The sequence below is a fragment of the Glandiceps talaboti genome, chromosome 9 (assembly GCF_964340395.1).
Source record: "Glandiceps talaboti chromosome 9, keGlaTala1.1, whole genome shotgun sequence".
NCBI lineage: Eukaryota > Metazoa > Hemichordata > Enteropneusta > Spengelidae > Glandiceps > Glandiceps talaboti.
In genome coordinates this window covers 20,974,285-21,002,267 of record NC_135557.1, presented here as the reverse complement: position 1 = coordinate 21,002,267, position 27,983 = coordinate 20,974,285, and the positions used below count along the sequence as shown (strand labels likewise).

The window sequence follows — 27,983 nt, the reverse complement described above, 5'->3', positions numbered from 1 at the left end:
CATTGATGCTCGTACAATCAAACGAGCGTCGCATAGAGACAAACAAATTTGCATATTGGCATGTTCGATCCCCAGGTTCGATCACAGCGAGGACGAATAGAGGAAATGATGTCAACATACAAAATGTCATAAACATGATAGTTATTATTTCAGTCAGAGTGTACAAAAAAGAAACAATTATTGGTTGTCAATTAAAAAAGGGTTTGTATTTCTAGCTTACTGATCTGGAAAAAATCTATGCTTACTTTAATTATCATTAGCATACTGGATAATATAATATACCTGGCTTATTTGCGAACTGACATAACTTTGGTCTGCAAACTGATAGATGACACTCGCAAAATTAACTCCACATTGCATTCAGATTCAGATTCTACACTCGCGTTCATATTCAAATTGCACACTTGCATTTAGATTCATATTGCACACTCGCATTCAGAATCAGAGGCCACCTGGCAAACTGCAAATCAAGACTTAATACCATGAACTAGTACTTGACAGCAAACATACAATAAAATAAACACCAGACATATGTTTCTTGTTAAAATTAACATGACGTAACATTTTATTTCAGTAAAGTAAGTTTATTGTTACAAATGTGGCATTTCACTTTACTACAAAATGACAAATTGACACTGCTTAACTGATCAAGAAATTTTATTTTTGAATATATATATAGCATTGTTTACCTATATCGTTGCTATTTAGAGCTGTTCTTTGTACAGAAAATACACAGCAACAATAAAAGTAAAAGTATCAGCTGGTGGGATAGTGTTAAAGACAGAACTGCCCTATATAAAGAGGATTATGGCTAATCTATGCAAATGCGGGAAATTCAAACTGCTGTACCGAGCACTAGCTTCAGTGCGTACACAATACATGGTATTGTATGGAGAGATACGCAATGCATCTTGGAATGGGCAACAGGTCAACAGATCAATACTAGATTAATTGCCACAACAACGAATCTTTTAGTCTAAGAAATATCGAACAAGAAATTTTAATACATATATACAAGGAAGAATTAGATTCTTTTCTAAAATTTTAGAAAATACACTTTGTTGTCTTTACAAAAAAAAAAAAATATGTTAAATGAAATAATTGCATCTTTATCTAAAATGGTCTGGTACAATTATTAAACGTTGAGTAATTTTGTAAAAAGTGACAAATATATACCTGTCCCTGTACTTTATATTTTGGAGGGTTATTTCCAAATTTATTAATGATTCTGTAAGAAACCAATGATGTGTCATATTTTTTCCCTCTTTGTTAATTGTCAGGGTTATAAAACTTTTACAAAAAAAACATTGATATTGTTTTAACCAAACTTAAGATGTCCATTCCCTAGTGATATAGTATATAAACTTCAGATATCCATTCCACGGTAATATAGTATATAAAACTTAAGATGTACATTCCATAGTAATGATAGCATAGAAAACTTAAGATATCCATACCCTAGTAATATAGTATATAAACTTGAGATATCCATTCCATAGTAATATAGCATATATAAAACTTAAGATAGGGAATATATACTAGATTGGTCGTTTTACGTCACAACAGTGTGTGTCTACATCATTGGCTCAACTGTGTTCAAAATTTGAGTCAAAACGCTCAAAGTTGCCATTTAGTTTCTCTGATTTTTAAAACATATTACTGGTGATGGTACAATTATATTATTCTCCAATATTTTTCTGATACTCTGACCTAAGGGTTGTCACTACATGTCTAGCAACTCATAGTGACAATTACAAGGACCCCTTACGTTACTCGTATTTTCCTTGGCTGAATGAAGACAAATATTGAGGAATAATATCTAATTATCTCTCCATAACATCATATCATTTCTTATGATGTTTACAACAATACAGGAAAGTTCTTGCAGCTGATTAGTTGCTTATTCTTGTTGTTGAATATCTTCATCTGTAGCCAAGTAGTGTTAATGTTTTTCTGTATCCCAATAGTGTACTGTTCATCAGAACACATACTTTACATTCCTGATTCATCGTTATCACTGATTTTCTTGATACCTTCTCTGACATTGTCATCTACTGTGATATTGAAGTTAGGATCTTCCTCTGCAATCTGTAGATTAAGGATATAATCTCTTGATTAGAAAATATAATCCACAAGATAAAAACATGTACAGGAACAATTCGTACAATTGGCCTGTAATTTAGTTGTATGCCTTTCAATAGATAATATTACATGAATACGCTTGTTCACAGTCACTTGTGAGCTAAGAGTATACGCTTCTTCACAGTCACTTGTGGGCTAAGAGTATACATTTGTTCACAGTCACTTGTAGGCTAAGAGTATATGCTTGCATGTTCACAGTCGCTTGTGGGCTCAGAATATAAGCTTGTTCACAGTCACTTGTGGGCTAAGAGTATATGCTTGTTCACAGTCACTTGTGGGCTAAGAGTATACATTTGTTCACAGTCACTTGTGGGCTAAGATTAAATTGAAGGATGGTTCTAGTACAAAATATTCACGTGATTATTAGACATTTATGAATATTCATAGAGCACTGTCACCATCACTTAAATCAAGAGCTTTCTAACTTTTTAGAATGACCTGTTATTCTTCAGTGCCATAGAACATTACATTGTATTGGATTTTGGTGCTATACAAATTCTTTTGATTGATTGATTGCAATCAACACATATCATGAAAGTAACTAGTGATTGTGCTTTCTGAATATTTGCAAATGTCTAATGGTGCAAATGTTTTGTACTAGGACCATTGTTAAATTGAACCTTAACCACCGACACACAACAGTACTCTGGTCATTCTAAGTCATGACAACCCACATCTACTAGTATATCATTGTCTTTTGATACATGGAAAATGAGTGGGGAAGGTAATGGAAAGGGTAAAAAAAGAGTGAGGCCAGATATGAATATGGAACTCATGGTATCTACAATAGCATTTTATCTCATGCTAGAGGGCCAGAATAGAACAAAAAAGTTGACTTATTCTATAGTAATGAACATGAAGTGTGTGGAGTGGAAGTTCAGTGTCGATGTTCATTATTTTTATGATGTGCCTAAACAGTAATATTCTATTTCAATTACCAAGATTTATTTAATTATGTTATTCAATTATTTGACTTACCTCCCAGTAATTATTGTCATCATAAAACTCATCAGCTGTTAACTGTCCAAGACATGGAATCTTTAATACAAGACCTGAAATAAAACAAACACATCATGACATAATCAGTGCCCTTGGGAACAACCACTGTTATGTCCTGTTATCTGGGTTAGACTGGGCTAATTAATGGACCACAAATGTGTCAATGTACACAACGTAATCACAGCTTACAGATTATTGTGTTGACATATAGTTTTAAACATCCTCAATCAACTCCTGGGTCTAACTTCAGTTTGAACAGTTGACATACTGATTTGTTTGGCCATAAATGGCGAAATAAGTGGTATGCATATTATCATAAGATTGTTAAATTATCTAAGTATATATGAGTTGGTTTAATTCTAGATAAGGTAGGTAGGTAGGGTTTGAATACCATCTTTTAGTGGATTGGTTTGAAATTCCTAATATGCCTTAATTGCATCACTAAAAGTAGTAGTATACAAAAGGAATTAATATAATTATGTCTTAAATATATATGACAGATATCACATCCAAGATAATAAATCTTTAACTTACTCAAGACCTAGAATGCACCAAATACATACATGTAGGCCACAAATGAATTAACTGTGTTTTAAATGTATGTGACAGATATAACTAAATATATAACCCTTAGAATGCTGTAAGACCTATAGTACAAGTGAGGATGATTTGTTTTAATTTCATGATACTAATATCAATATTTCAGAAATTATGGGTAGGTGCCATGGCTGGTCCATCAAAAATATAAAATATAAAATGTATTTAGAAAGTGTATGTATTCATGTGGTGATACTTTTAATTCTTAGTCGTACTTTTACAGTCTGGGTGTCTTAGAAATGACAATTAAAATCAGAACGATACAATGAATTATTTCATTTTTCAATTAATGTCCTGAATTTCAGCAACATACACTAACTTTCAGCCTGGTAGATGTACTTTTGGGATCATAATTTTTAATTCAATAATCCAAGATGCACAAAGTGTAAAAAAAAATTGTTATTGTACGTACAATAATTAACATTTTACATATTGTTTAATGTTTTGCAGTTTATTGAGTTGTGAACATGGACTTGGTATATGTTATTTCACATTATTTTTTCAAGTAGAAAAACATAGTGAAGCTGTTTTATCAAATAAAAATCCAAAATAAATACCAAATTCTCATCCATATGGCCACTTTAAGTTAATGTACTGCATACTTTTAAGAAACAAGTTTGCAGTCTCCTTTGAGAAACAATCGTATGTTTCTCTCACCTGTCAGCATACCAGTTACTATGGCAACAACAAAACTAACAACTAAAGCAGCCATTTGGAAACCAGCTTGCATTCCTGCTGATCGACCAGCGCCCTCATCAATCGTGAATTCAGCCACAGTTTCAGCCAAAGCTGTAGTGTTAGCCATGGGTGCTCTAGCTGGGAATACCTCATATAGACTACAAGATATAAAATCATTATAGATTCAGTAACCAAAGTCCTTTTAAATAATGCTACTTTCAGTGGGTGTCAATTTTATCACAACATTGTGTACAGAAATAAAACAAGCTATTATACTGGTCACATCATATTGTAGTCTATCAGCTAGCCCTCGGATGTTCTTCCGATAAAATACGACACACAGCCGAACAACGCTATCGAGGATGGAACATCTGTTCGGGCAGGCCCTCACATGCGAACTTCGTTCGCTTATAGTTATAGCATCGAAAGAAAGCTCGAACGTCTAGCAGCAAGACTAATCATATTGTTGAGTAAACATCAACTCTGATTTCAATTCCCATGTTGCATGTTTTTAGATATACTATTGTTCATGTAGCCGGGAATTCTTGGAGTTTGTTTCCAATAAAACAAAATTAGTATATATGTGACATGTGAGTATACTTTCAAATGACTTAAAGGGAGGGGATACCTTGTGAATTCTCCTTTGTTTAACCCTTAAGATGCCATAGACTTTTCATGCAAAAGGCCCCCTAGGCTAAGGACTTTTTTCACTACAAAGTAGGAATTTACCTACCCTACATTGGTCAACTTTAAGTTGAAGGGAGTAATAAAACATAGGACAATCCTATTTTTTCCTTATCTACAAATTACATACCTATTGTGAAGTAAATAAACTACTTAGATATGAGGTGAAGAGGTGAAAATTTGACTTAAAAATGCCACTTTTGGATAAAAGATATTATTTATTTTTCAAATTTATGTACATCAAAATATCACTATAATTTGCTTAGATCTCTTTCAATTAACTTACCCATATCCATAGCTGCTAGTATCGGCAAGAGCTGCAGCAATAGCACCAGCAATACCAGCAAAAATTCCAGGCATACCATGTAGATTATTAACGCCACATGTATCATGTATACGTAACTTGGATAACATAAAATCCTACAAATATCATAATGAAAATCGGATTAAGACTTGCATTAAAGTGAGAACTTGTTATTTATTTTTGGATTTTTAATTGATAAAACAACTTTACTATAACCGAAAATGTTCATCAGCTCGGTAAATCAAAAACTTTGAACTGCTTGTGTGTCATAACCTTTGTAAATCAACTTTACTAGAAAAGATTTTGTAAAACCAGATATACCAAACTCTTTTTTGTAACTCAACAATTACAAAAAATTAAAAAAGTGTGTAAAATGTTTGCTGTTATACAGATAATAACAGCATTTTCCCACACTGCTTTTAGCTTTTTGCAATTTATTGAATTACAAACATGGATTTTGTCGATACAGTTTCACATTTTATTTCAAGTAGCAAAAGATGTTAAAGTTGTTTTATAAATTAAAAATCCAAAATGAATATCCATTTGTCATCAACATGGTCACTTTAAATGTACAACATATACAGGACTATAACATAGGATATGACTTAGAAATGTACAACATATACAGGACTATGACACAGGATATGCCTTAGAAATAAATTCTTTAAACTTTTTCTGTTACTTCAAGTTTGTTCAAGAAAACACAAACTAACATAATAATGTCAATATATCATTTGGCCACGGGCCTTGGATAAAAATGTATAAAAATACAGTAAATGGACACTAAAGGAGTTACTGAAAATAAATAAATAAATAAATAAATAAAGAGCATATCAAGAGAAAAAAGCAAACTAACATACTATTTATGACAGTTACTGTTCTTTTTTATTTAGTACTTTACAGCAAGTGTGTATGTGGGGCAGATGTCATTTGCTTGTTCATAATTAGCTCTGCAGTTGTCTTCACTGCAGTAGGGAGGTGTTTCCCCATGGATCTGCAGACTGCATGGGCTGGACAAAGATGAAAAAAAGAACCAATGTGGGGGTATTTAAGTGATGCGTGTGCTGACCAGAAACAATTCTTTTTTCTTCAGTCTAATTGGGGATTGACTTTCTGTTCACACATATAATGTATCACCAACTTAAGAGGCACAGGGAAAAAATGCACTTTAAATATTATTGATGCATTTACTTACAGAGATCCATTTATATCCAACAACAGAGATGAAAGCTGAGAGCATTCCGATTAACATAGCACCCCATGGATGAATCATCATGTTGGCACATGTACCCACAGCAACACCGCCAGCTAGAGTTGAGTTCTGGATATGCACCTACAGACAAAATACAACCACATAATATGAATTTAATTCAATCAGATCTGGTGTGCAGCATTACACAATACAGTGAATGTACTGAAGACAAAATAAATATTTACAAAAAATATACTGTACTGCAATGAAAGATTGTATGGGTGTATATAAGTATAGTATGTGTCTGTGTGCGTATGTATGTATGTATGTATGTATGTATGTATGTATGTATGTATGTATGCATGTGTGTGTGTGTGTGTGTGTATGTATGTATGTATGAATGTATGTATGTATGTATGTATGTATGTATGTATGCATGTGTGTGTGTGTATGTATGTATGTATGTATGTATGCATGCATGCATGCATGTATGTATGTATGCATGTATGTATGTATGTATGTATGTATGTATGTATGTATGGATGGATGTATGTATGTATGTATGTATGTATGTATGGATGTATGTATGTATGTATGGATGGATGTGTGTATCCTTGGTATCTCTTCATTGTCTTCAAGTTTGGGGAAATTTAAATTGCACATAAACTGTTGTACAAGGGATATGTAACTTGTAACTTACCATATCTATCTTGTTTTCTTTATTGATAACAGCAGAGACAGCAAATGCTGTAACGCAGCACGCAGCCAATGAATAATAGGTATTGATAACAGCTCTGTGTTGATCATCACCTGGGGCGAGGGCGCTGTTAAAACTGGGCCAGAACATCCACAGGAAGATGGTTCCTAAGATAGTCACAAATCAGACAGAAACTTTGATTTGTTCATGTGATGCATATCATTGAATAAGTCATGTTGGTCTGTCATTACTGTTGATCCATAACACACCATGGACATAAACCACAGCCTCTTTTACAGCACTGCCTAAGATGCACTGCCAGGAGTTTCGCAGTTTCGCGGAAGAAATAACAGCTCTGGTTTGCGAGAATGGAATTATAAGCGCACTATTTGTATTATCATTCTTGCAAACCAGAGCTGTTATTTCTTCTTCTTCTTGGCAGTACATCTTGGACGGTGCTGTAAAAGAGGCTGTGGTTTATGACCATGTTATAATTTATATTTTACATATACGTATAATGTGAAATGTTGAAATACCTTTTTCACAATTGTGCTTGTTTTCCATTCTGATAAAATACTTTTTATTCATATATATGCCAAAAATGCTTCTGCCAACCTTAAATTCAAACCTGTACTCCACAACTGATCATGTGATCAGGTCTGATGACTTGTGAAAATTACATGTAGACAAGACAACTGACGTCACTAAACATTCAGAGATACAAATTGTATTATCTTACCAATCATGGAAAAAAGGTCTGTAGTGTAGTTGCTGCCTTCCTTAGAATTGCCCTCCACGGATTTCTTGTATAAAACTCGAGAAACACCCAAACCGAAGTATGCACCAAAGACGTGTACAAACATAGAACCACCAACATCAGCAGCCTGTCGATAAAATCACAAATTAAAAAAAATAGCAGTATTATCCTAAAAATCTTAAATGAAATATAAGCCGTTGAGGGCGTTCTTCTCATCCCTGGCCACAAAAGGGGGAGAGATGCATAAGGTCACCCAGGGGACGTATTTTACACTGTCTAATGTTTCCCAAAATAGGCTGATCAATCTTTGCCCACAATTTACGCAACCAATGTTACCCTTCAGAGTATAAAAACACACCAGTACAGTCCGTTTTGCTTGGATGAAGTGAGCAAAGGGAAAGACTCCATACAAAGACAAAATTATAGTTAAAAACAACAATACAGCTGATACAAACAATAGCGGGTGCCGCTGATGTAGGTTAACACTTCATTGTCTCTGGTTTACACGACACTCGTACTTGTGCCAGTTTAAGTTTATATCAATGGAAGTCAAAATGTAACAGTGACAGACGAACTCTGTCGTTATAATGTGTTCCGTGCTCATGTATGTGGTGTGTTTTTTTTTTTGCTTTGATAAGTTACTGACACTAAATACATTGTGTCTCATTCCTGCTTACCACGACCAAACAAATGTACCGATGTTTTTTCGCTGGTTGTATCAGACTGAGGACTGGTGACAAATGTACAAACTTTATGTAAGAATAAATGCAAGGTGAAAGATGTTTCTTCGCGTTTAGTAAAACAAATTGGATGCTGCTATATGTTTTGGTCACTTGGCATTCATTCACACGCTTTAGTAAGAAATTCCGAATTCCTTCACGCTAAATGTCTTGTTGATGTATGACTTGTTTTTTATTACTATTCGTACAAGTACAAATATTTGTTTAAGTATTGACTGAAGACAATACAAATCACCACCATTCATTCTCTCTCTTTCTCTCTCTCTCTCTCTCTCTCTCTCTCTCTCTCTCTCTCTCTCTCCCTCTCTCTCCATCCCTCGCTTTTGTATTAAAGTCACTCAGTCCTTCCTCTCTCTCTCTCTCTCTCTCTCTCTCTCTCTCTCTCTCTCTCTCTCTCTCTCTCTCTCTCTCTCTCTCTCTCTCTCTCTCTCTCTCTCTCTCTCTCTCTCTCTCTCTCTCATTTAGATTTTTGTATTGTATCCCTTGACTTTCTCCATGTGAAAGATGGCGACTACTTGTAGTGAATACAAAAATATAGAGGTACATCATACAGTTTGTTCATTGTCTGTTTAATTTTGAATGACGGCTGGGTCCTGCTTTGGGTCACAACAAGTTTACACTCGGACTTACTGTAGACATACGATTGTATTTTATGGGTAGGTGAAGCGTACTAAATATCCCACGATCCGTAACAGTACACTCGCCCTTAGGACTCTCGTACGAAAACAACATTTCGTACATTGTGTTTTTTTTCAGACACCCTAGTTTAGTAAATCATGCCAAGACATAACATGTCCTACAGTGCAATAGGAGTACCGACATACATGTATTTGATATGGATGCATTTTGCGCATCGGGAAGCTCGTTTGCTTAACCGGGGGAGGGTGGGGAGGGGGTGCTTGACCATGTAAAAGGTTCAAATTAAAACACAATCGCTACAAAAATTAAAAATATATGGGTCAAAAGTCACCATTTCAGTAAAAATTCTAAGGGTGAAATGTCTACATTCAGTCACGAAATTCGAGTCGAAAGTCTCGGAAAACCTAAAATCGGTAACTTGGAATTAACTACGTTGTCCAAATATGGAATCAGATAATCGAAACAATGCTTTAAAAAAACAAGTGTCAAAACACGAAAAAGGGGCATGAATACTTCTATGCAAATTAGCCTACTCTTACTATGTGAGTAACACCCCCCCCCCCCCCCATCATATCTACACACCCCAGCGTCAAAATAAACATGAACGACGGTTGACAATAAGTATATACTTCATATATTAGCAAAACATCCCAACCACATTCATAATTTATGGAACAATAACTTATAAATACACACCTTGAAGATGTAGACTCCAATGTACTCATTGATAGCAAAGAAGACGATCTCCAAGAATGCCATTAGAATTAACTGAATGTGCGATAGTTTACCCAGCATTGCTCCAAATGATATCAATACAGCTGCACTGGCAAAGTCTGATGTCAGTAAACTACACAGAAATATAACAACAAAATAATGTGTTGAAATACATAACATAACATAACATAACATAGCATAACATAACATAACATAGCATAACATAACATAACATAACAGCATAACATAACATAACATAACATAACATAACATAACGCTACCATGACCAATGTTAGTTCTATATTATCATGTATTATCATACAAGCGATCACCTATGCATATGTACATATATATCAAAATAATTAGATAGATCTTAGAAGGCACTGAAAATGACGATCAAAAAAGACTGACATACTAAGTTTGGACAAAGTGTAAGGAGATACCCGTAACCGTAACAATCATATATGACATATTTTTATTGGGCAAAACTGAACTTCATGCGTTTTTTTCGTTCAGTATATGTTTTCGATATTATATATACTCATTTGTTCACACTTTTTATCACAACTATGATACTTTTTTTCTCCCTCACAAAAGAAAAGGTAACAAATAAATGAAAGTTCGGAAATTAAGGAGATTGTTGCAAAGTGGGTTGACGACAATTACAGCAGAGCATTGGTTCTTTTTTGACCACGTGACATCAACGAGTACTACAGCGAAGACTGATGTTGGTGAGAGTTTGACTTTGTGGAAGTTGCAACGAATGGGAATGAGTTCCATATTTAGTCAAAAGTTCGTAACGCCACTGATTTACAATCGAGATAAGTACGGCAATCGACGGTGGGCAAATAGTATAAATCAATACATCTCAAATGTTGCCGATCCATAGCCACTAGTCCGTACAAAACAAACACTATAATTACAGAGGTGTTTGTCGTACACTTTATATAGATCATTATAAAGTATGTATTTTACCCGTCGGCGTCACGGTCAACCCCGGGACTCAACCGTTGGTACGGTCACCTGCTCGTCTATTAATGGCTCACTAATGGGCACTACGGCTTCATCAAAACAAAAAGAACTGTATGTGGCGTGTAATGTCGACAACAATTCCCTAAGTAAGTTTACCTCCGTTTTTTCTCTCCAAATTTTGTGCACATTAATGTTGAATATAATTCAATTCAGTGACAGATGGTACGTATATAGTGAATTCATAACTTCAGAAAATCTGCTGAAGTTCTGGCGCCAAATAGTTATACAGTTAATGAGCCGTGTTTGCACATTTTGAATGATTCATATCCCAGTCAAAGTTGTTGCTCGTTAAAAAGGACGCTTACACTCAGAGAGAGTTATCGAACCTTGCAAACTAACTTACGAGTGTGTCAGAGAGAGAGAGAGAGAGAGAGAGAGAGAGAGAGAGAGAGAGAGAGAGAGAGAGAGAGAGAGAGAGAGAGAGAGAGAGAGAGAGAGAGAGAGAGAGAGAGAGAGAGAGAGAGAGAGAGAGAGAGAGGGGGGAGCGACTGACTGACTGACTTACAAACAAAAGCAAAATCTGTAACCTTTAGAAATTTTCCATTCCTTTTGTTAGATTATCTTGACGGTCATCTCACTTTATCACGACACCATAAAAACAGTTTTACGTTTAAATATACTTGAGTACTCAACTTCAAAGGTATTTTCTATTGACAACTATTTATGCCATAAAAGTTCAAGTAGAACAGAAACACTTCTTTTGAAAAGAACGAAGGAGGGAATGTTTTACAAAGTGAATAATGGTCCCCTACAGCTTTTAAAGAGCTGCAGTCATCCGACTTCAAGTTGGGTCACATGCCTTGAGGTTCCACGCTACGAAAACATAGCCATTAACCAGACGACGCTCACAGATCCCCGGTACAGACCTTCACCCAAAACTTATACATGTTCCATGGAAGAATTTTTCCCTAGGTGAATATCGACGTTTTGCTACTAAACTTGGGATGGGTAACAGTTTACATTGTGACCGTAACACAATGGATCTTGTTTGTCAACAAATAAAAGGCAATTAAACTGGACATGCGTACAAAAAGACCATTGAACCATATAAAGACAGTGGAGGTCTCCCCTCCACTGTCTATGATTGAACTTTAAGATGTCATAAAAATATATACAGAACATGGAATGCAGGATCTACAAGATGTTTATGACCGATAAATAAAACTATGAATCAAGTTTACATATGCTGTATAGTTATACTAATGCGTTTAGTTTAACTTTTATCCCTTAGTTCAGAACCACGCACCACCCCGTCATCTACTCCGACTTTCCCTTTAGGTCATTGGGAGATGTAATATATTCATTAGTGTCGGCTGACGTCACGGAAGACAGCAGTTGAATTAATATTCTGAGTCGAACATTGTCACAAATGGAGCACCACCTGACACTTTACCATGTTATTTACTCGTCAGGAACTGAGAATTTAACAATGGAAGATAAATTTCGACCTGGACTAAAAGGTTAAAAGTTGAAGATATGTCACGTGATGTTTTGAGATGATTAATGATGATAGAGAGGAACTGCCCGTACTAAGTAATAATTATAGTCATTTATAATCATTTTAACAAAATTTCAAGCGAAACGTTGTCAGAAAACAACTTCAAAAATGGCCTCAGTAATAGTGTTGATTTAATTTGGATTACCTGAACTGACCAGTGTAGTATTATTTCATTGGGCCATACTTACTACATATTTTGGAGAATTCATAAGACAGGGTTGGATTTAGTTACACAACGTGTTTGAGATTACTTGGTCAAAGAAGTTATTAACTTTTCCTTTAGTGTAATTTACATTAACTACATCACGTGGCGATGATTACGTCAACAGTTATGATGATGATGGGGGTAATGGTGGTGGTGATAATGATGGTGGTGGTGGTGGTGGTGGTGGTGGTGGTGGTAATGGTGGGTGGTGGTGGTGGCAACAAGTTTGTTTGTATGTGTGAAAGTGATGTCGATTAGGCAGTGATATATACATGCAGAGTTCGGATTGTCAACTATCACGGATCACAAACAGTATCGTTATTTTACGGGCAGGCAGCCTGGAGTGCTGGTCGATTTGCGGGTCGTTCAAAACGAGTCTTCTGATGATATGATATGAAATGCTTCCTTTGCATGACATTATCCACGATATATATGTAGTGCTTTAGAGGCCGTCATTACTTTCATGAAGACCCCGCGAAACGAAAATCACCGCCGATAAATTAAAAGGAATTGAGGGAGGAAGCCGGTCAGAGCAGATCATGGAGTGCGCCACCATCGGTCTTGCACAAATCGCGCCATCCGGTCACTCAATGTATACGCTACGAGGTTCGACACGTCTTCCCCGAGACACGTCTTCCCCTAGACACGTCTCCCCCTATACGTGTCGAACCTCACAGCGTATACATCCAGAGTTAGTCACTTAATTGCTTTATGATGTCGGAGTTGTGGTGCGTATTGATCGAACATTTTGCACTTTACTCATTGAAGTTCATGCAAATTATGTCGATTGTTATATAGTAGAAATTGTCGCGTCTGTATTTTAAATATGGTCCGCCTACATGTCATGTCGTCACTGTGATAATGATTGATTTAGTAATGACATGCATAGAATACAGTACAGGGCCGGGAGCTGTGTTGTGACAATAATTGAGCCACAATTACTGGATGTACTAAATACATTATTCAGTTTCAGGATTGTGGTTGTTCCACCATTCCTTTCTGTTCCCGATGTAACTACTGGTGTAATGTTCTTGTCATCTAATTTGGGATTTAATAAACATATCATTTATTTATGCAATGATTTCGACTGGTGTTTTATTTTTTCATTCCATTTATTAGTTGTGGTTTTAGTTTTGGTCTTTGACTATCCTGAAATTTACTGACAACCTTGTAGATTCAAACTACAAGAGCTACCTCGGGGCATTCGTGTGAATTATGTATGCATAAACTATACACATTGGTAGTGTGGATGTTTAGCATTTTTCCAGGCTAACTAAAGGAAATGTAAACATTCAAAACAAGTGACACAATGAACTATAAAGCAAATTAAAAGTGGGTTCAACAGGATTGAATATGTTGAAGTAATCATTTTTGAGAATAGCCATCATTTTTAGGGGTGGGGTAAATATACAAAATTGTGCGTGCAATTAGCCCAGCACGCAGGTTCTATAGAAATAGTACAGTGCGTATAGTATGTGACCGTGGTCAGCACACAAGTTTCTTGGGTAAAACAATAATTACAATAATAAATAACATCTTGTGGCAAAAGAGACTAACACAACCGAAGATACATACATAAATGAAAAAAACTCAATGAGGAAGAAAATGCGTAAGCTTGAAAAAATGTGTTGGCTTCTCACCACTGCCTCGAGGAAAGAAAGTAAATGTCAGGATAAATTCACGTTATCTACCAGTTGGCACGATTATATAGCTCATCTGGTTATAGAGCACTCTGACTAGTTTTCAGGGGATGTTGGTTCAATTCCTACACGTGTCACTTTTCTTTCCTCATTTATAACATATTCATATTTTGGTTAGAATTTCAAGAAAACCTGAATTCAAATGTTACGTTGTTGTCTAGATAGGTGAACCACTGAGGTTGAATACCTTCGAAGCTCGTAAAACTAACACAAATGAAGTAAACAAGATAACAATGATGTCTGATTATAGGTTTCTACAGACTGATGATCGTTCATCAAAGAAGGTCTCAACAGTTGACAGGATAAAGATTTCAGATGTCACTCATTCGTCAAATTGTTAGTTCACCCCAGGACCAGATATGGGTCGATGATCAAAGGAATTTGTAACCATTCCTAACTTCATTATTTTCAAAAGGTTAGTGTTTAGTGAATTTCTACTTGTATGCTCTGTTTCACATGTATAGTTTTGACACTTGTTGATAAAGACGTTTGACATTGAGTACTAAACCTGTCTATTAACAAGTATGTATCTAAACGGCACAATGTTGACAATGAATCTCACTATCTATATTTGTAAAACATTCCCTCCTTCGTTCTTTTCAAAAGAAGTGTTTCTGTTCTACTTGAACTGTTATCAATATAAAATACCTTTAAAAGTTGAGTACTCAAGCATATTTGATTTAGAACGTAAAACTGTTTTTATGGTGTCGTTATGAAGTGAGATGACCGTCAAGATAATCTAACAAAAGAAATGGAAAATTTCTAAATGTTACAGATTTTGCTTTTGCCAGTCAGTCAGTCAGTCAGCCAGTCAGTCAGTCAGTCCCCCCCACACACACACACTCTCTCTCTCTCTCTCTCTCTCTCTCTCTCTCTCTCTCTCTCTCTCTCTCTCTCTCTCTCTCTCTCTCTCTCTCTCTCTCTCTCTCTCTCTCTCTCTCTCTCTCTCTCTTTTTCACGGTTCGATAACTTTCGAGAAACTCGAGATCGCAGTCCCTCTATCCTATGTACTTGGGCCTAGGTGATAGATGGACAGTCAAAGAAATATGCATGTGCACTAAAGTATACTGCCCGGGACGTTCTGCCTGAATCTATCAGAACACTAGACCGTTCATCTCTTCCATCGCATGTGTCTATCATGCTTCTCTTGTCAAAACATGAGCACAAACAGAATGCAACTGGAAGACAAATTTTGCCTACGTGATCAGTTAGTTACACGCACCAAAATAGAATTCGGCCTCCATTGCATTGCTAGGCGGATATACGTGTCTTGGCATGACTATGTGCAACTGCAGTACTAATAAGAAACTTGCTGGTATTTGTATGAGGTGGCCAAATGAACTTGTATGTTACACAACAGAGATATTTGTTGTGATAACTGAGAGCGATGAATGCGAAAATCTGAAATGTTTTCACGGTGAAACCTTTACTATACTGATTGAGATAAACATGTTTGTTTATACAGTACTGTACATGTTGTTGGTTTCAAGCTCATTTACGACTCGGACAACTTGATTGTGCGGTACTGGTATGAAAACAATTTAGCAATAATGAAGGTCTTTCCTGAAACAATGCCAATAATTAGCAGTTAAACAACCCTTCAATCGTATGGCACAATGCCAAGGTTACTGATACGTCATGGTTCAGTAAATATGTGGTTTAGTACATCATTAGTATATCTATTTTAGGTACACTGTTCGTAACAACGTTCTAATACCACTACCTAAGGTATACTGAGATTCATTGGAAAGCTGCCATACAAGACTGAATTACACAGAGATCAACAAACACCTTTACAAATGGGATGAGAAAGGTGGCTCTTCTTGAATGTAATTTTAAAAAAGGGAAATATTTCCTACACTTTCCAAATTTACACAAGAGTCAGTTTGATGAGTTTTACAGCTTGATGGAAATTTGTTTCAGAAAAATTGTTTAATTCAAATAATCCGATCGATACTTTCATGTACTAAGACTGATAATTGATTGATTACCAACCAACCAACCAACCAATTGATTGATTGACATATAATCTATCAAAGAAAAGATTGATTGATTGATTGATTGATTGATTGATTGATTGATTGGTGCAATTGGTTGGTTGGTTGGTTGGTTGATTGGTTGATTGGTTGATTGATTGATTGATTGATTGATTGATTGATTGATTGATTGATTGATTGATTGATTGATTGATTGATTGATTGATTGATTGATTGATTGATTGATTGATTGATTGATTGATTGATTGATTGATTGATTGATTGATTGATTGATTGATTGATTGATTGATTGATTGATTGATTGATTGATTGATTGATTGATTGATTGATTGATTGATTGATCGATCGATCGATCGATCGATCGATCGATCGATCGATCGATCGAGTGGCTGGCTGGCTGAGTGAGTGAGTGAGTGAGTGAGTGAGTGAGTGTGAAACCAGTGAAGTCTTTACTTACGTTTCTACGCCAACAGATATTTTGCCATTTTCCATATGAAAGAAACCTTGCATGAGTGTTGCCCATTGTATCACGAATGCTCCGAGTAGAAAGTTAAAGCCGACACTACCAAAACCATACTTCTTCAAGAACGTCATCAAGAAGCCGAAACCAATGAATATCATAACATGTACATCTTGGAACACTGTCAATAGAACATTTTTTTAGTTACAATAAATATTATTGCCTGTACTATATTTATATCGAACAATAGAATAGTTCGAACCCAAACAAGAGAATGGCCCTATGTATTCATAAGGCTCTGCTTATAACAATGATGAAAAATAAGCAGTGACTTAATCGTCAGGAATATGGGTTTAAGCAGGGTAGGTGAAATATGGTAACAGCAGCCCCCCCCCCCCCTTCAAATTAAGGTCAAATGAAAACAAATGCAACCACATTATATTCACGGGACTAATTTTTGATAGATTCCGCTTATGTACATTTTTGAGGGTTTGGGTGACTCAGAAAATTTCTACTTTTTGCGTTATTTTCTTTCCGTGTCTGTGTTTCACAGTTTCCGAGTTATTTTGTCAAATTAAACTACACAAAATAAAAGGAATTAAACTCTGCAGAGAAACACTTGGTAGAGTTACCGTTTGTAATTATCTGAACTAGACTATTGTTTGATATGGCTTAGTCTTCATGTTTATGTGTATATGTTATTTTTTCATGCACGAACCGACATAACCTACGATGATCTATGGCACACATGGTGCATACTTCTTGACAACGACTCCAGGCAACACATTCTTTCAATTCTTAGTGAAAACGCCAAGAAATTACATTGGCTTCTTTTTATTAACCGCGATCCGTCAATGTGATCCAATCTCAAAATATGACGTAATTTGGAAAAATAGAAGATTTAGCATCAACAGTCCTGTTGATATTAAGAAATGTTATAATATAACGTATTTGATTGTTAAGTAGGCGTATATAGTCGTATATTTCTTGAGTCGTTGACAAAAAAAGAGAGAAGTTAATGATGTATAAAACGAACTGTTAGTCCCTATTAATGCGCTCTTAAAAACTTTCTACAACTGAAAGTGACGTCATGATTTACTCTAGCAATCAAAGGTGACATCATGATTTACTCTAGCAATCAAAGGTGACATCATCGATCAGTATAACTACACGAGGATATTGTCTCACCATGTTTCGTAGTGTTCTCCATGACTGAATCTATAAATTATGCGAATTTGTCATTTTTAGGTGATACACTGATTTTAAGATTCGAGCTGACTTCGAAATGGTTCATTGCAGAGGTGTCACTTAAAGATACATTATAATGATACCTACTTTGACTGTGTCGGACGACGTCGACACGCGGATTGTTCGTACTTTCATAGGATTTTCTCCCCCCCCCCCACCCCTTTACAAAAAACAAACAAACTTGGGATACACACATTTGAGAGAAAAATTAGCTAATAAAGAATCCACTCTGAGTACAGCACTATTATCCATCAAATGTATCGCGGTGTCTAACCCTGACTATTGTTGCTAGAAAGGCGTGAATTTCTCAGCCCGAAAGTACTTTTAAATTTTACTATAATACTACGTATGGTCAAACTACATGACTAGAGTCAATCTGAATGATGACAGTATAAACTGGTGTAGTTTACGTCTTAGGTTCTCATTAATACATTGCATTGTTTGTCATACTACCAGTTGAAATTCTAAATTGTATTAGAATAATGAAAGTTTTGATAATTTTGGTACGATTTTTGCAACGTTTTAGCGACATGCATTGAACGTTTCGTCCTCTGCAATATGTGTGTCTATAGTCTGTGCGTATACGAGTCTGTCTGTTTGTCTGTCTGTCTGTCTGTCTGTCTGTCTGTCTGTCTGTCTGTCTGTCTTTCTCTATCTCTACCTGTCCCTGTCTGTCTGTCTGTCTGTCTGTCTTTCTCTATCTCTACCTGTCCCTGTCTGTCGTCTGTCTGTCTGTCTGTCTGTCTGTCTGTCTCTCTCTCTCTCTCTCTCTCTCTCTCTCTCTCTCTCTCTCTCTCTCTCTCTCTCTCTCTCTCTCTCTCTCTCTCTCTCTCTTCTGTGTCTCTGTCTCTGTCCCTGTCGGAGTGACTGTCAGAGTGTGTGATTGGATTTTAAAATGAGCTAGCCAAACGTTCACCGTCTAAGGGCATGCCCAACCAAACCTCAGACATGCTGATATACTACAGGACACGTGTACTCTGAATCAGACCAGTGTGAGATCTGTAGTTGAAACACCCTCCTCCTCCCCTTATCATAGTCCATTTTTAATCATACTAGTAGGTTTTAAGATGAAGATATGGTATGATGGAAATAAACAAGAAACACATAGAGTTGGTGAGTGAGTGAGTGAGTGAGTGAGTGAGTGAGTGAGTGAGTGAGTGGGTGGGTGAGTGAGTGAGTGAGTGAGTGAGTGAGTGAGTGAGTGAGTGAGTGAGTGAGTGAGTGAGTGAGTGAGTGAGTGAGTGAGTGAGTGAGTGAGTGGGTGGGTGGGTGAGTGAGTGAGTGAGTGAGTGAGTGAGTGAGTGAGTGAGTGAGTGAGTGAGTGAGTGAGTGAGAAAGAAAGAAAGTGGACAGTGACATTTTGAAAAAGCCTGGGGATGAGAGAATAGGAGTATGGAAAGAGTAGCAAGGATTACTTTCTTTAAACCATTCATTACAAGTTATAACATGGTATCAACAACTGTTCCCTTGTTGTTTTAGTGTTTTCAAAATGCATGTTTAATAAACTTTTATGGGTTCTTAAATTTATTTTTGGCATGATAACATACAACATGTTTTTGAAGGCTTTCATCTTTATTGTCCAGAATGGCGATGACACACTAAGCCATTACTAATTTATTCAATACTACCAGCCCATTGTGTCACCTGTTGTTAGTTTGAATCGAATCCCATTGTTCGCGGAGGCTGGTTTTAAAGATGAGGGTCCCGAGGGATTTGTAGACTTCATACTGTACATGATCGTCTGACGAGGTACCAGTAATAATATGAAACAATATATCATTAGGTTCCACTATGGCTGATTTATTGGACTAGTCGGATCAATAGAAACTTTCTTCTTATATATGTATATATATATACATGTATATATATATATATATATATATATATATATATATATATATATATATATATATATATATATATATATATATATATATATATATATATATATATATATATGTATATATATAGTTTTGGTAGTACTGGAACTCTTTCTTGGTTGTAACTCGGAGTTTCACACATTGTGCGATCATCAGACAACTCTGATGAGTTGCAATACGTGTACTACCAAAACTATTACGCTCTGCCACTGCGGTATAGAGCACTGTCTTAGCAGATTGATACTCACTGAGTTATATATATATGTATGTATATATACGTGTATGTGTATATATTATACATATACACATATACATATAGTGTGGCGGTGTGTGTGTGTGTGAGTGTGTGTGTGCGTGTGTGTGTGTGTGTGTGTTTGTTTGAGAATGAATTTTACTTTGGAACGAGAAAGAGTTGTTCATGATAAATACACAATCAATAATCAATCGGTAAACCTGTCAATTGACTGTGAATGAATGACTGGTTATCTAGAATAGTTACTAGGACTTTACAATACAGTAACCATGGTAACTCAACAGGTGACACCAACAACGAAACAAACTATATTCATCCCAGAACAAAAGGTTCTTGATTGACACTAATGAGAATAGCAATATTTATGTAAAACATAGGTTATTACTGTTTCTTTCCATTCAATTGTCAAATTATTTCAGATTTGCATATGATGAGCTTTTTTTAGTTTCAAGGACACTACTCTACGCATAGAGTTGTACTAGATGTAGTATTTTGACGAAAGGGTTTCACGATGCCGCTCAGACATCGAAACGCATTTTTTTTTGGTCCAATAATTCCTTTATCAGTTTATTACTGTACGTGATGCGCCATATTGAATGTTGTCACTTCCACACAGGGTGGTCGAGTAACAATATTAGATTCCCACAAGTCACGGACCTAACAATCCATGCAAGCAGAACTACTAGTCTGAAAGCTTCTAGTAGTCGTTCGTCCGCTTATATAACCATTCGCTACCCAATTGCAACACATTATACAACGTCTGGATCTATCAGGCTAGACTATTAAAGCCATGTAAATTCCATCCAGGCATCCTCTGTCCTGTTAACTGACATTTTTTTTTCGGTCGAAACGTTTTTACGACAGGGTTAATCAGGCAATTAGTTACTGATCAAGTCATGTGACATGTTTGGATGACATAAATTCTAGAATTTCATGCCAACTTCTACCATGGCTACCTTTATCATATTGAATCGTATTTTAATATGGGAGACATTTATAACTAATCGGTTTATAATACACTGTCTACTTCAAAACACTTAAAGAAAGATGAACTTTTGAACTTGCTGGTCTAAACACGATTTTACCTGTACATGAAAGACCACGGAATTTCGATCAAATTTATGCAAAATTTGTTAAAAAGACAAAATTCCCGGCATTTTATCGACCTTTTTCTAGAAAACTGCAAATTCCAAGTCAAGAATCGTACGTATTAGTTTATGGTATAAATCCGAGTACCTTTCACAAGGTTGATGACCCCTATCAACTTTACACATTGTGTTTTTTCTAAACTGCATAACTGAATCTAAAGTCTGAAATTGGAGCTACATGATGTTTTTACCCGAGGGTTCCTCCAACAACACTGCTTACATTGTATTGTAGAAGAGTTTGGTTTTAAAGAATAAACATATGTACACTGAATAATGTCTAAAAGTCTGTTTTGAAGACGTGTCTACGTCTGATTGTTTTGGAATAAATTTACAGTTCAAATTCACAATAATGCTGTTACTCCTGTTGAACAGAAGCATGAAATGGCATAATAACTTTCTTTACCCCCCCCCCCCCCCTTGGAAGCTTGAGTTAACTGTTGGTTCAACTTCAGAAATATAATACAACCAGCGAAAAAAACCATCAGCGGAGCGTGTTTGCTTGAATGAAGTGAGCCAGGGAAACTGAGACTTCACAAAAAGATAAATTTAAGTAAGCAAAACTCTACGAATGATTAAAAAACAACAACAACAACAACAACAACAACAACAACAACAACTACTACTACTACTACTACTACTACTACAACGGATGCTTTAGATGTAGGCTCGATTCAGGCAACTCTCAGTTTTATCAGTTTGTTTATACCTGTGAAAGTTCATCGTCGTAAACCACAGCCTCTTTTACGGCATCGTCCAAGCGGTTATTTCGCAGTGTCGTGGAAGAAATAACAGCCGGACTTGATTATTATAATGTATAGCATTCTATCTGTATACAGAGTTATGGAATCCGGGGCTCATGTGATTGTCATGCTTTGATAAGTTACAGACATGTTATACTCTATGTCTTTGCTTGAACCTTGTCCCATTCCTGTTTACTACAAGTAAGCAAACGTACCGAGGTTTTTCTCGGGTTGTACACTGTAGATTCAAAGTATACCAATCAATTAAACAATTAAAAGACACCTCCCCCCCCCCTCTCTCTCTCTCTCTCTCTCTCTCTCTCTCTCTCTCTCTCTCTCTCTCTCTCTCTCTCTCTCTCTCTCTCTCTCTATCTCTCTCTCTCTCTATATATATATATATATCTCTCTCTCTCTATCTCTCTCTCTCTCTCCATCTCTCTCTCTCTCTCTCTCTCTCTCTTAAAAAAAAAGAACAAATAAGCGCATTATAATGCTACTAATACGTTATTGATTCGAAAAGAATAAAACGTAACGTAAGTATGAACAATGGCAGTATCAAAACAAAATCAAAATTTATCAAAATTGTTACTGCTATTCAGAATTCCAAAGTCATTATATCCAATAAGGAGACAAAACACAAGTTGTTTTTCTGTGTGTAAAAATGTTTCTAACATTAACAACTTCCAACAACAACAAGCAACTTATTTCGGGGCGAGCTGGAAACAGGGTACTGCAGTGTTCTATCTCTGGGTTGGTCTACTGTGAACTGCAGGGGCTGGTCAACTGTGAACGATAGGTTTGTGGACTATTGTGGTTGGTCTATTGTGGACTATTGGGGTTGGTCTAGATCTATTGTGGACTATATATAATAAGGGCTGGTCTATTGCGGACTATTGTGGTTGGGCTATTATGGACTATTGGGGTATTGTGGACTATTGGGTTGATCTATTGTGGATTATTAGGTTGGTCTATTGTGGACAATTGGGGTTGGTCTATTGTGGAGTACAGGGATTGGTCTATTGTGGACTACAGGGATTGGTCTATTGTGGACTACAGGGATTGGTCTATTGTGGGCTATAAATCTATTGAAACACTGAAAGCCTACATATCATCATTTCAATCGAGCAATTAGAGCCACAATTCGAAATAACTTATAATTAACGGTTCTTAGACCTAATTCCAAAGATGGTCGTTAATTAACGCTGAGCTACACACACAGGACCAAATACACAGTAGTTTAAAAACAAAACAAAACAAAAACAACCTCAACACGTAATGACAATTGCATTGCCTCTTAAAGTTAATAATATATAATGTAGCCGTGGGTCTTTCCGCTAGCTATTTTTGTTTTCCACAAGATCAACATTATTTGGCGCAATTCGCCTAAAGGCAAATACTTCCTGCTAAAAGTGAAAATAGACACGGTAAGCGATACCATCTTTAAATGTACAAGATACCCAATCAATATACAGAAGAACCATCTTTGAAACTCGAACATTTTGTTGTCAGTCTTTGTTAGTCAAGTTTTCGAAGTTGTCGGTGCGATGTAACAACTTTAAAATACTATCGTGAAAACCGAGGATTCGGCTGACCAAGACAGACACAAACTAACAATAATTGTTGTTCGCTATGGTAGGTGACACAAGTGGCCAAGGTGATTATGACAGTACCAGTGCCCTTGCGCATCACCAGCAGTCAAAGTACAGGTGCATCCACCTGGCAGATTTATGGTTTTCAGTACTTATACGTTGTTTCAGACCAAAAAATGACGTTTTCAATAGAATCGACAAACACAAAAATTGTCGGGAGAGTATTGAGCTGTTCTTATGTGCCCTCGCCTCCCACTGGTGGTGAAAGATTCTGCCCTCACTACCTCCCACTGGGTTTCAACTTTCCCTCCAGCCCACACCCCACCAGAAAAACGTTTGTGCTTTATATATATATATATATATATATATATATATATATATATATATATATATATATATATGCGATCATCAGAGTTGTCTGATGATCGCACTATGCGTGAAACTCCGAGTTACAACCAAGAAAGAGTTCCAGTACTACCAAAACTATATATATATATATATATATATATATATATATATATATATATATATATATATATATATATATATATATATATATATATACATATATATAGCTACACAATATCTCAATGGTTACACAGAGCACGGAGCCTGTTTTGCGAGGAAGATTTTAACATGAGAACCTAAATTGCGTTGCTATGGCATAATGGCAATATCATTCAAGATTTCGATCGGTCAATTTGAAATACAAAATACATGGGTAGGCGAATCTTTCTGTTTAGCCGCTCCATTGATGTGATGTGATGTGTGAATGATCGACTTGCAAACAGTGAAAGGCGTTTACATTCAATTTCTTTCACTGACATTATTGTTCATCTTCCGGTCTTCATTCATGGTGAAACAAAATCACAATATAATGTACGTGTATAATGCTATATTATGATTGACCGTAATTTGCACAGTGCTTGAGTGTGATCTGCTTTTTTTACTGGTAAAAACAAAATTGACAACATTTTCTCAATGACTGCACACGACACTTTTGAACTGAACTCAATTACGTACACTCGAACTATATTCTAAAGGCGTACCTCTGGATGTATATATAGGTTCGACACGTCGACGTGTCGAACTTCGTAGCATCAGTGTACATCCAGGGCTTTATTAGGCGTACATAATGTCAATAATATCAACGTGTTGAACTGAGTTAACAGCACAAACAGGTAGCATAATAAAACTGTACAAAAGTTCATACTATAAGTAACTATTACCTGACACTGAACGAAACTCGCCGGTCATAACATTGGTTATTTACAATCTAATTACACTGTCGTGGAAAACAAAAGCCGTGACGTAATAATTAAGGTCTAACAATAAACAAATAACAATTAAAAACCGTCACCCTCCATTGTCTGTAGTCAACAACCAATGGCAATTATACTTTGGGTATCTGAAACAAACAGTAGTTTTGAAACACTGATATTTCGTCGTTAGATTCTCATTCATCGCAATCAGTCAGACGATTTGGAACCCGAGTCAATCAGGCTTTAATACGATTGACCTCAAAATGAGATTAATTCGAACTCTACGATATAAACATCGGATCAAGTTGTCAGTTCTGTCATGTTAGTTACAAGTGTATGTGGATGACCTCAGTGCCTCCTGTAGTACAACGTGTCAACAATATAAAACCCTTGTTCTGGTATACAGACCCATATATACTAGTATATATATACTCCAGTAGGCAATCATTGATCTCATCGACGGTTCTTTATAGACGAGTATAGGCCAGCTGTATAGGCGCATCATGTTACATGTCAGCTTCCCACGTGGGATACAGTGCCGTGTACAACATACAGTAGTTCAACATGTTGTTAAATGGTAGCCAACCCTGTACGCTATTTGTGATAATTATTTGCATGTTTTAGGGGGGAGGGGGTAAGGATAGTTCAAACTCTATGGCCTCGCTAGCTGTCATCACTCACATATCAACTACATGCTTCATACTTTAACTTAAGTTTGTACATTTAACAGGTTATCGTAATCCTATACTCGACTATAACCTTGTTACTACTCCCTCACAACTTACCCCATTTAAAAGAGAGAAAAAAGAAATGAAAAAAAAAACACAGTAGGAAACTTGAAAGATCTCGGCGTTCAGAAGTACCCAGTACAATAATAAAGTCACCCCAATATTTAATAAGTTGATATTAATAAACAGTATCATATAACATGAAATTATACTTACTTGGATAATAGTAGCCTAATGGATTGTTACCTGGGTCAGCACCCCCATGAATTTCATGATCTTTGTTATTTTGAGGTGCGAGGGCGTTCGAGTCTTCGTTGTAGTCAACCATCAATGCAAAGAGGACCAAAAAGAGAATTTGGAAAATTAAAAGTATAACGCTCAGTTTTCCTCTCTTCCATTTTCGTATTTTGGTTTCCGCCATTTTCGCTCTACTGGTGTTGCAAACGTGGTATACTAGTATCACGTCAGTTTGCTAATACGTGCAGAATGTTATCGGATTTACTCCAAATATTGTACAGTGGGTAATTTCTGTGACGTGTTCAGTCGCTGGGTGAGTGAAAGCTGAATGAGTCTCACTGCTGAAAGTAACAGATTTCATGGCCTTAGCATATTATAATATGAATTGGGCACAACTATATGCGTACAGTAGTTCGGAAGTGGGTGGCACAACACGTGATATGAGAGAGGGTGACATACATACAATGATTTAAATGTTCTTAGTGACAACTAACACGTTAAGCAAACAAATATTTGTGTATTCTATCCGTATTTTCACACTGATAAACATTAGTTGATATGAAAGGTCCCTGTTGTCGCGCTCGAGGTCAAAGGTTCAACTCACTCGCTCTTTCTCTGCGAGATGTTGGAAATGGATTCGTCCATCGAATAAACCAGCGTTTGACGCGTGTTTGATGCATGGTAATTGAAAGTAAAAGTATGTCAATTTCAAACATGAAGCATGGTCGTGAGTTCTAGCGAGCGGGAGAAAAATTGTGGAAAATTTCAAATGTGTCTGGTTTTGAATATTTGCACTGTCAGTATCTAAAGTGCGCAGACATTAACATTCGTTCGATCGTTCGAATGACCCCTTGACCACCCACTTTTCTCGACCAATCAGTGTATGTTAAATCTGCTACGCCCCCAACCAGACAATATAGTTACGTAATGTTTTCTTTTCAGCCGTGAAATTGGTTGATGTAAAGCCAAGATTTGTCATTTTCATTTCTTTACCCGTACCCAAGTGCATGTCCTTTGATATGACCACTGTCGTCAAGTGATTCAATCACCCCCCCCCCCCTTTCCCAACCCTCTCTTTCCTTTATACCCCTTTCTCTGCACCGCTGTGATTGTTGATAGTGCTATATATAGCGTGGCGGTACAATATACAGTGGAGGAGTGTTTCCCCTTCACTGTCTGGTCTATGTACGAAACGCGCGTTGTATCTTGCACACTATCCTTTCTCTGACCGCCCTACATTTCTATCTGTCTCTCTCATTCTTTGTTGTTTTCTCTTCGCAAACACTTATGACCTAAAGAGTCATCAATTCATAGTATGCCTCCATGGATGTATTAATACATCCCTGCTCTAACTTATGCCAAAATATTTTCTGTAATTTGCCATTTGGCAATATTCACATGATATTGATAACACATTGTAGTCTAGAGGCCATCTGTGGCTTTTGGATATCTTCTCACGAGATATCTTGAGAATCGAAGCGACGGATAGCCCAGCAGGTCCTAGACTAACACACAGTGACTTGTAACTAAGCTATCGGTACGGTGATGATGTTTATGAATGTTCTTAAATTATGCAAATATGTTGCATTACAAGCCAATGACTATCCATGGTTCACTCATGACTTTAGCCCCTTTTCTGTCTGTCTGTCTGTCTGTCTGTCTGTCTGTCTGTCTGTCTTGTCTGTTGTCTGTCTGTCTGTCTGTCTGTCTGTCTGTCTGTCTCTCTCTCTCTCTCTGTCTCTCTGTCTCTCTGTCTCTCTCTCTCTCTGTCTCTCTCTCTGTCTCTGTCTGTCTGTCTGTCTGTCTCTGTCTCTCTCTCTCTCTCTCTCTCTCTCTCTCTCTCTCTCTCTCTCTCTCTCTCTC

At 36.4% G+C, this 27,983-nt stretch overlaps 1 protein-coding gene across 1 annotated transcript; it reads right to left on the bottom strand.

The window, feature by feature from the left end:
• Positions 1–1,347: 1,347 nt before the first annotated feature.
• LOC144440110 (ammonium transporter Rh type A-like) lies at positions 1,348–26,372 on the bottom strand. The gene is made up of 10 exons (XM_078129370.1): positions 26,100–26,372; positions 17,033–17,216; positions 10,126–10,276; positions 8,033–8,177; positions 7,297–7,460; positions 6,600–6,737; positions 5,387–5,520; positions 4,396–4,574; positions 3,121–3,194; positions 1,348–2,088 (listed from the first exon to the last, which is right to left on the bottom strand). Exons 1-10 carry the CDS (start codon positions 26,302–26,304, stop codon positions 1,993–1,995), a joined length of 1,470 nt encoding a protein of 489 aa, XP_077985496.1. The 5' UTR covers positions 26,305–26,372; the 3' UTR covers positions 1,348–1,992.
• Positions 26,373–27,983: the final 1,611 nt, after the last annotated feature.